This window comes from Molothrus ater, chromosome 29, assembly GCF_012460135.2.
Source record: "Molothrus ater isolate BHLD 08-10-18 breed brown headed cowbird chromosome 29, BPBGC_Mater_1.1, whole genome shotgun sequence".
NCBI classification, from domain to species: domain Eukaryota; kingdom Metazoa; phylum Chordata; class Aves; order Passeriformes; family Icteridae; genus Molothrus; species Molothrus ater.
Genome location: NC_050506.2, coordinates 2,376,692 through 2,387,178, shown reverse-complemented (window position 1 = coordinate 2,387,178; position 10,487 = coordinate 2,376,692). Strand labels below are relative to the sequence as shown.

Sequence of the window (10,487 nt, the reverse complement as noted above, 5' to 3'; positions counted from 1 at the left end):
GCCCAAATCCCAGAGACACCCCAGGAGCCACAGAAACAGGGAGAAACCATCCCAAAATGTGCCCAAACCCCAGAGACACCCCCAGGAACTAACAAAACAGGGAGAAACCACCCCAAAATGTGCCCCCAAATCCCAGAGACACCCCCAGGAACTAACAAAACAGGGAGAAACCACCCCAAAATGTGCCCAAATCCCAGAGACACCCCAGGAGCCACAGAAACAGGGAGAAACCACCTCAAAGTGCCCCCAAATCCCAGAGACACCCCAGGAGCCTCAGAAACAGGGAGAAACCACCCCAAAATGTGCCCAAATCCCAGAGACACCCCCAGGAGCCACAGAAATGGAGACAGCACCCAAAGTGCCCCCACATCCCAGCAGAGCTGGGCACAGAGACGCCCCAGGAGCCACAAAAACAGGGAGGCACCACCCCAAAGTGCCCCCAAATCCCAGAGACACCCCCAGGAGCCACAGAAATGGGGACACCACCCCAAAATGTGCCCATATCCCAGCAGCACTGGGTACCACTCAGGGCTTGGGAGGGGACACTGCTCCCAGCATAGAGGTCGCACTGGGAGAGCACAGCACTGGTGCCAGGGCACCTCCCCGTGCTGTTATCCCCCTGCCCTGTGCTGATCCACAGCTTTTTATGGCTCTCCTGGGCTGTGTTGGGCAGCAACAGCCATAAAACCCTGGAGTGAAGCGGCCAGAGCACAGATAACCCCTGGAGAGGCTGGGGATGGAAAGTCCCTCTCAAATTCCCCTTCTGGAGAGGCCAGAAGGTGCCAGGGAAGGAGCCAGGCAAGCCCCCTGCGTGCCTTTGCCACTGAGTTTTGCTGCTGCTTTATTAATTGAGAAGGCAACGTGTAATTAGTGACACTCATTAGTGCCCAGCCTGAGCCCAGAACCACCAGGCACCAGGCAGAGCCCTCGTGGCTGGGGGAGAGAGGCTGGGCCAGGGATTGAGCAGGGATTGACCAGGACTGAGCAGGGATTGAGCAGGGATTGAGCAGGGATTCACCAGGGATTGAGCAGGGATTGAGCAGGGATTGAGCAGGATTGACCAGGGATTGACCAGGATTCACCAAGAATCCACTAGGAATTCACCAGGGATTGACCAGGGTTCACCAGGAATTTACCAGGGATTCACCAGGATTCACCAGGATTCACCAAGGATTCACCAGGGATTGACCAGGGATTGACCAGGGATTCACCAGGGATTGACCAGAGATTGACCAGGATTGACCAGGGATTCACCAGGGATTGACCAGGATTCACCAAGGATTCACCAGGATTGACCAGGGATTCACCAGGGATTCACCAGGGATTCACCAGGATTCACCAAGGATTCACCAGGGATTCTCCAGGGATTCTCCAGGGTGCACCAGGGATTCACCAAGGATTCACCAAGGATTCACCAAGGATTCACCAGGGATTCACCAAGGATTCACCAGGATTGACCAGGGATTCACCAAGGATTGACCAAGGATTCACCAGGATTGACCAGGGATTCACCAGGGATTCACCAAGGATTCACCAGGATTGACCAGGGATTCACCAGGGATTCACCAAGGATTCACCAGGGATTCACCAAGGATTCACCAGGGATTCACCAAGGATTCACCCGGATTGACCAGGGATTGACCAGGGATTGACCAGGATTCACCAAGGATTCACCAAGGATTCACCAAGGATTCACCAGGATTGACCATGGTGTTCTCATCTCTTCCTTCATCCTGTGTCCCCAAACCCCACCACACCAGCACTGTCCCCTGTGCTCAGCCCCGTGTCCTCACTTGCCCACGAAGCAGTTGGAGCCATAGGTCCTCCTTTCTTTCTTTAGTTTCATTTTAGTATTTAATTTTCCTTTAATATAATACATATAAAATAATAAATCAGCCTTCTGAAACATGGTGTTCTCATGTCTTCCCTCATCCTGGGGACCCTCAAACACCACCACAGCAGTGCTGTCCCCTGTGTCCCCAAACCCCACCACACCAGCGTTGTTCCTGTGCTCAGCCCCGTGTCCTCACTTGCCCACGAAGCAGTTGGAGCCGTAAGTTCTCCTTTCTCTTTCTTTAGCATAGTTTTAGTATATAATTTTAATATAATATACATAATAGAATATCAAATCAGCCTTCTGAAACATGGAGTCGAGGTGTTCTCATGTCTTCCCTCATCCTGGGGACCCTCAAACACCACCACACCAGCGCTGTCCTGTGTGTCCTCAAACCCCACCACACCCAGTTGGTCGGCCCCATGTCTTCACCTGCCCACAAAGCAGTTGGAGCCATAAGTCCTCCTTTCTTTCTTTAGCTTCGTTTAGTATTTAATTTTCCTTTAATATAATACATATCATAAAATAACAAATCAGCCTTCTGAAACATGGGGTCGAGGTGTTCTCATGTCTTCCCTCATCCTGGGGACCCTCAAACACCACCACACCAGGGCTGTCCCGCGTGTCCTCAAACACCACCACGCCACCGCTGTTCTCTTTGTCCTCAAACCGCACCACACCAGCGGTGTCCCAGCTGCTCAGCCTCACGTCCTCACTTGCCCACGAAGCAGTAGGAGCCGTAGGTCCTCATCTCCTTGCTGGGGAAGCCGAAGCTGCGCACGCCGGGCTCGGGCAGCCCTCCGCAGCGCTGCCGGGGCGTGGTGATGGGGTAGCGCACGCTGCCGTCCGCCAGCCAGCCCCCGTCACAGCGATCCAGCTGCGAGAACTTCCAGGCTGAGTAGAGCTGGCCCACTTTGGCCAGGGCAGCCCCCTGGTTGCGACACGCCTGCGCCGCCTCCTTGAAGTTCAGGTGGCCCCGGATGAAGTAGACTTGGCCTGGTGGATGGAGATGGTGTTGCGGTGTGATTTCAGGGTTTACCTCAGGTCCCTCCCCTGATAATTCCCTCCCAGGTGTGTCAGTCACCTCTCTGTCCCCTCCCAGCACTGTCTGTCAATCCTGGCATTCCAGAAGGCACCGAGTGATTGGCAGATTCAAAGGATGCCCTCTACCCCTGGGGGGCATTGGGCCATCCAGGTGTCTTTTGTCCCTTGTCCCTCCCCTCCTGTACCTGGTTGGTGCCTCCCTGCCCCTTCCCTGCCCCTCTCCCCACGGTTCAAAGGAGCAGCAGCCACGGGCTCAGGGAGTTCTGTTGGAGCTGGTGCTGCATTCAGAGGCCTGAGGGCCAGAATAAAGCTCTGGATCCAAACCCTCCATCAGAACCGACTCCTTTCCTTCACCATCGCCTCAAAGCTTCTCTGGCAGAGGGAAACCTGAGGAGCAGCCCCTGTTATGGGGGGAAGCTCCATCCCAGCACCACCAGAGCTCCTGCAGGCCTGGACTTGCCTCCAAGCACCCAGCTGCAACATCCAGCCAGCCAAAAGTGTCTGTGGGGTGAAACACCACACACCCAGCCAGCCAAAAGTGTCTCTGGGGTGAAACACCACACACCCAGCCAGCCAAAAGTGTCTCTGGGGTGAAACACTGCAGTTGCCACTATTTGGTTCAGCAGCAAGGGCCAGACAAGCTCAGGCATGTCCTGTCTGGCTAGATTGGGAATATTCCAATATAAGAGAGGACACAGCAGGTGAGCACCCTTCCTGCAAACAGCTGTCACCGTCATATTTTCTGAAAAATCCCCTTGCCCAGGATTTTTCTCCTGGGAAGCTGAGAAGCCTCAGGGAAAAATGAAAACAATATAATCTCATTTGCTTCTCCTGTGTTTTGCTGCTTTGGAATGCGGTTTGGACATTGTTTACCAACAGGTGATTGTTTCATTGGTTTCATGTGAATTGTTTTTTACTCAATAACCAAGCTGTGTCAAGGCTCTGGAAAGAGTCACAAGTTTTTTGTTAGAATCTTTTATCTTTCTGTCTGTATCCTTTCTGTATATTTTAGTATAGTTTAGTACAGCATTCTTTGATATAATATAGATCATAAAATAATAAATTAGCCTCCTGAGAACACGGAGCCAGATTCATCACTCCTTCACTCGTCTGGGAACCCCACAAATACAAGAAACAACCTGCTGCAGACCCGGGTGGGCAGCAGGGCTCGGGGGCGCTGTGAGAATCACAGGGGAATGCAGCACTACCTTGGAGGGCAGAGGTGAAGCAGAAGGCATCGAATCTGTCCTTCTGCTTGTCCCTGGCGCCGTAGGTGCGCACCCCGGGCAGGAGGAGGCGGCCGCCGCACGGCTCCCGTGAGTTGATGATGGGGTAGTGCACGGTCCCATCCAGGATCCAGCCAGCGTTGCACCAGTCCAGTCCCTCTGTCCAGGCTGTGGGGAGAGAGGCAGCTCAGTCTTGGTGTTATAGGTAAATTATGTTAAATTAGGGTACAGTTGAATTATATTGTATTAATTATGTTATATTAATTGTATTATGTTAAGAGTGGGAGTGGTTATTAGATGTTCTAGGAGAAGGGTCCAGGGTTTGGTGGAAGGGCGGTCTGGCGGGGCAAGGTGAGGTTGAAGAGGGATTGGATGGAAGATCTGACCAATCATTCGAAGCCCTGCAGAAACGAATGGTCCAGAATGAACAGCATTAAGGACCAATGAGAAGCCTGGAAATGGACCAATCACCATGTGGATCCAAAATGGACCAACCTGGACTCAAAGGGGGCTATAAATGGGGGGGAATTCAGTTAGGTCGAGGTTCTTCTTTTTGGAAACTCGTTTTCTGGGGAGAATCCGGTGCACTTGGGGTTAGCGCACTGTTCTGTTTTTGGCTCACTGTGTGGCTGCTTGGGCTTATCTTAGGTACTCCATGCCTTGCAGCTATTTTAATAAACAAGAACCTCTTTCTCCAGAGAAAGTTTGGCCTCGTTCATATTCATAACACTGGTGTTTCCCCCCCTCCCCATCCCCAGACAGGCATGGGTTTGGGCTGAAAAGGAGGTTGATTTTTTAATGCTTCACCTTTGTAGAGCTGCTGGTAGGTGGCGAGTCGGGAGTCCTGCTGCTCGCAGGCTCGCTTGGCTTCGTGGTAGTTGAATTTGTAGCGCCCGTTGCTGGGCTGGTAAGGGAAGACAACACCTGGAGGGACAGAGACGGGGTGAGGGCATTGCTGTGCCCAAGGAGGCTTTGACTCAACACCCAGGGGGACTCAGTGCTGAATTTAAGGCTGGGGAATGGCGGTGGAGGCACAGAGCCACAGGCTCCATTCCAGCTGAGTGTCCCCCTCCTGCCACGTCCCCCAGGAATGTACTGTAGTAGCCACAGGGCCTGCAAGGCCTCCCTGGCTGTCAGTTGATAAGAAGATAAGAAATGCCTAGTCATGATAACTGGACCAAGAGACCCCTCTTCCACCTCGGACCCTCGTTATCTCTCTGTAAGACCATAGGTCATTTTCACCTTGACCCTTACCATTGGACTATTGTTTCCCAAAACCCACATACCCTCTATAAACACCTGCCTCTGCCCAGAAGAGCTGTCACTGTGACCCTTCACAGAGGCTGCCAGTAGAGACACATCTGTGGAACCTCACACAGCTCTCCTCCTCTCTCTCCTGCATGTGTTGAGGCAATTAGCAAGCAAAGAGCTGAAATCACCAAAGAGCTGAATTCACCCAAGAGCTGATCTCACTTAAGAGCTGAGCTGCTTGCTAAGATTGCCTGCAGCTGGGAGCCTGCCTGGGGCACCTGGACAGGTTGTGCTTGGCTGGACTTCACTATCCAGACACCTATGGACAGACCTCGAAACCCCAAACCTTTATAATGCACCCCAAGCTCACCCTCCAGGTGCAGTGTGAGCGAGATGCTCTCATCCTCCAGGGGTGATTCCAAGCTCACCCTCAAGGTGCAGTGTGAGTGAGATGCTCTCATCCTCCAGCCCATTGACCAGCTGGCAGCATTAGCAGCCTTCATCTCCCAGGGATGATTCCAATCTCACCTTCTAGGTGCAGTGTGAGTGAGATACTCTCATCCTCCAAGGATGACTCCAAGCTCACTCTCAAGGTGCAGTGTGAGCAAGATGCCCTCATCTCCCAGGGATCATTCCAAACTCACCCTCGAGGTGCAGTGTGAGTGAGATGCCCTCATCCCTCAGGGATCATTCCAAACTCACCCTCAAGGTGCAGTGTGAGTGAGATGCCCTCATCCCTCAGGGATCATTCCAAACTCACCCTCGAGGTGCAGTGTGAGTGAGATGCCCTCATCCCCCAGGGCTGTACCCCAATCTCACCCTCGAGGTGCAGTGTGAGCGAGATGCCCTCATCCCCCAGGGGTGATTCCAATCTCACCCTCCAGATGCAGCATGAGTGAGATGCCCTCATCCCCCAGGGCTGTACCCCAAGCTCACCCTCGAGGTGCAGTGTGAGGGAGATGCTCTCATCCTCCAGCCCGTTGACCAGCTGGCAGCGGTAGCGCCCCTCGTCCTCCAGCGCCACGTTGCTGATGGTGAGCGAGGCGTCGTAGCGGTGGCTGTGCCGCAGGCGCACCCGCGGGCTCAGGGGCCCGTAGTTCTTGTGGAACAGCCCGTTGGTGATGATGATGATGCTCTCGCCGTAGTTGGCCGGCTCCACCTTGCTCCACTTGACGCGGTAGTTGCGGGGCAGGGCGCGCAGCACGCAGGGCAGGGTGGCCGTGGCACCGCGCTGCGTGTGCACCGTGGGGTGCAGGGGCTCCAGCAGGTACTGCAGGTGCAGGGGGGCTGCAGCCCCCAGGCAGCCTCAGCACCACCCCTCTGACACCCCCTGAGCAGCCTCAACCCTCACCAGGGTCTGATGGTTTCTATCATCCATCCTGGCCCCTCTGCATCAACCCTCAACCCTCACCAGGGTCTGATGGTTTCTGTCATCCATCCTGGCCCCTCTCCATCCACCCTCACCTCTCACCAGTGTCTGATGGTTTCTGTCATCCATCCTGGCCCCTCTGCATCCACCCTCAACCCTCACCAGGGTCTGATGGTTTCTGTCATCCATCCTGGCCCCTCTCCATCCACCCTCACCTCTCACCAGTGTCTGATGGTTTCTGTCATCCATCCTGGCCCCTCTGCATCCACCCTCAACCCTCACCAGGGTCTGATGGTTTCTGTCATCCATCCTGGCCCCTCTGCATCCACCCTCACCTCTCACCAGTGTCTGATGGTTTCTATCATCCATCCTGGCTCCTCTCCATCCACCCTCACCAGTGTCTGATGGTTTCTATCATCCATCCTGGCCCCTCTGCATCAACCCTCAACCCTCACCAGCGTCTGATGGTTTCTATCATCCATCCTGGCCCCTCTGCATCCACCCTCACCACTGTCTGATGGTTTCTGTCATCCATCCTGGCCCCTCTCCATCCACCCTCACCTCTCACCAGCGTCATGGTTTCTATCATCCATCCTGGCCCCTCCTCTTCTCTCCTGCACCTTCAGGACGCACAGCTCAGCTCCTGCCCGGTCTGAACCCGCCCAAAATCACCTCCCCTCTCCAGCACTGAGTCCAAACAGCAGTGCCCAGTCCTCCCCCCAGGCCCTGCTCCATACAGAGCTCCATATTCATATATATACACATATCTAGGGCTCCACATCCATATATATAAATATATATAGGGCCCCACATCCTGCCCCCCACTCCCTGCACCCTACAGGGCTCCACATCCATATACATATGTATATATATTTATACATATGGGGTTCCACATCCTTCCCCCCAACCCTACTCCCTATAGGGGCCCCACATCCAGATATATATATATATTTATATATACATATGTATATATATTTATACATATAGGGCTCCACATCCTTCCCCCCAACCCTGCTCCCTACAAGGGCTCCACATCCTTCCCCCCAGGCCCTGCTCCCTACCTGGGGTCCCTGTTGGCCTCTGGAAGATGCTGGACCCTGGGGGTGCTGCCAGGAGCCAGAGGCAGCCGAGCAGGAGCAGCCTGTGCATCCTCAGAGCCGGGGGCAGGACGGAGCCTGGGGGGAGAGCAGGGCTCAGGGACATGCAGGGGGACACCCCCCGGTTTTGGGGGGGCCTGGAGGGTGTCACCCTGCTCTGGGGGGGCTCTGTGACATTTACTGTGCAGGGAGGACATGGCTTGCAGGACCCCGACCCCACTGCCCGTGCCAACCCTCCTTGCTGGCGCTGCCCCGCTCTCTTACCGTGCCCAGCCAGGTCCTTGGGGGAGCTGCCGTGCCCATCCAACGCCCCGTGCCCATGAGCAGCTCCTGCTGCTTCCCTCCTCTGTCACAAACACCCCATGGTGGGGCTGGGGGTCCCACGGAGGTAGAGGTGACACGGGGACAGCACGGGGACAGCACGGGGACAGCGCGGGAGGTGGCGAGCAGGTGCTCCCAGCCAGCCCTCCCCTGTCACCGTGCTGGGGCGGGCAGTGCCCTGGCACCCCCCTGGCCCTTGATGCCCGCTCCCATGGTGCCCTCTCTCCCTGCCCTGTCACCGTCTCTTCCTGCTTTCTTCTCTTTTATTTTGTCCCCTCTCCAACACCTCCCCGAGGAGCGAACGGGGAGGAGGAAGCACAATTTCCCATTGTGAGTGTCTTTCTCTTTATTGTTCTGCTCGGCAAAACACAGTGTGCCCGGGTAACAAACATCCCTTTATCTGCAGGGCACAGCTTTGGGAATTCAGGGAAAACGACTCAGAATTCAGGGAGAACGACTTCAGTTCTGCATCGAGCTCCAGGAGCCTCTTGGGCTGGCAAAGCCCCCCCTTGTGCTGGGAAGGAGCTCTCTGAGCCCACAGACAGCAGGGAAATGGTCAATTTTATTCCCCTCTCCCTGTCCCTAATGGAGGGATGATGTTCCCTTGGGATCTTCCTCCTCTCTGATGTAGGGATGATGTTCCCTTTGGGAATTCAGGGAAAATGACAGTTCTGCATTGGCCTCCAGCAGCCTCTTGGGCTGGCAAAGCCCCCCCTGTGCTGGGACAGGGCTCTCTGAGCCCACAGACAGCAGGGCAAGGGTTAATTTAATTCCCCTCTCCCTGTCGCTGATGGAGGGATGAGGTTCCCTTTGGGAATTCAGGAAAATTCTCTTGGGCTGGCAAAGCCCTCCCAGTGCTGGGAAGGAGCTCTCTGAGCCCACAGACAGCAGGGAAATGGTTAATTTTATTCCCCTCTCCCTGTCCCTGATGGAGGGATGAGGTTCCCTTTGGGAATTCAGGTCTGCATCGAGCTCCAGGAGCCTCTTGGCCTGGCAAAGCCCCCCCTGTGCTGGGCCGGGGCTCTCTAAGCTGCCCACAGGCAGCAGGGCAATGGTTAATTTAATTAATTTAATTTCATTTCCCCTCTCCCTGATGGAGGGATGGTGTTCCCACCCCTTGAGGCTCTGGAGAGTTGTGCAAGGGGGCTGCCCCACCACTCAAGTGGTTTCCAGTTTGTTTCCATTGTTTTCCAGTTGTTCAGTAACTGAGGGATCTCAAAGCTTGCTTTCATTTCAACCTCACTTATAGTTTCCATATTTTCAAAATCTTTTGCCAGACAATCATATTTATAAGGCTTTCCTGTTTCCCAACACTTCTTCCAGCTCACAATGGTCAGAGCTTTGTGTTGAGTGAAAGGTGCCCTCGTCCCCCACCTGCTCCCCACTGCTCCCAGCCTCTTGTCAAGGAGGGACATCAATTTTGGTGGCAGCAGGTTGAGCTGGAAGCTTCTTCCAGCTCAGAATGGTCCGAGCTTTGTGATCATCGCTGTGATGAGCAGAAGGCGCCTGTGGCTTTGCTCTCCCGGCTAAACTGGAGCAGCAGCGCTGCAAACGCCTCCCTGCAGCTGCCCACGGTTAGGGGCTGGGTCCGGGGCTCTTCGGGGAGTCTGTCATCTCCCTCCCTCACACTTCCTGTGCCCACGGCTGCAGAAGCACATCCTGTTCTCCCCCAGCAGCAGCTCTTGGCTGCAGGATGCTGATTCCCAGCTCTGTGCTATCACAGACGAGCTGTTTCTCACATTTTTTCCCAAGTGAAGGCACCAGTTACAGTCCCCAGCCCTCAGAAAACCACAGCCCGAGGCAGAACACTTGCAGAGGCTGCCATGAGTGACTCATCCCCCTTCCCCACCCCGTTAGCATCAGGGCAGGACCCCAGCCCACCACTGCTTATCTGAGCTCAGGGTTTGGCCCAGCGCTGCGGGAAGGAGTCACCCAAGTCACTTCCCAAACACACACTGTGTAACCTCTCTGCTCCTTGTCTCCTTTTCTCCCCTTTTGGGATCTGCACCCACTCTGCCAACAGCTCTGCAGAAGCAGAGGCAGCCACAGAAAAGCCAAGGAGCCCCTGGGGCTCAGCTCCCCCAGCTCCTGGCTGGGCTCCAGCAGGAGCCTCTGGCTCTGCTCCTTGGTCCTGTTCTTAAAAACCCAGATTTTCCTTCTCTCCTCTGGTCCCCACAGGAAACCTCAGCCCCAAAGCTCCCTGAACACTCATTTTTCCTTCTGATCAGGGAATTTGAGCCAAGCTTTGCTGAGCCAGCACCTCCACCCTTGGGCATCACCTTCCACCTCCTCTGCCTGACCCAGTCCCCAAACCCACCGTGTTTCTGCAATGCAGAGGCAGAAAC

The 10,487-nt window shown here is 54.9% G+C and overlaps 1 protein-coding gene across 1 annotated transcript; it reads right to left on the bottom strand.

Annotated features, from left to right (window-relative positions):
- Nucleotides 1-2,060: 2,060 nt before the first annotated feature.
- Nucleotides 2,061-8,375, bottom strand: HAPLN2 (hyaluronan and proteoglycan link protein 2). The gene is made up of 6 exons (XM_036398034.2): nt 8,086-8,375; nt 7,786-7,899; nt 6,292-6,642; nt 4,912-5,028; nt 4,087-4,272; nt 2,061-2,830 (listed from the first exon to the last, which is right to left on the bottom strand). The coding sequence occupies exons 2-6, from the start codon at nt 7,871-7,873 to the stop codon at nt 2,547-2,549; spliced, it is 1,026 nt and encodes a 341-aa protein (XP_036253927.1). The 5' UTR covers nt 7,874-7,899; nt 8,086-8,375; the 3' UTR covers nt 2,061-2,546.
- Nucleotides 8,376-10,487: the final 2,112 nt, after the last annotated feature.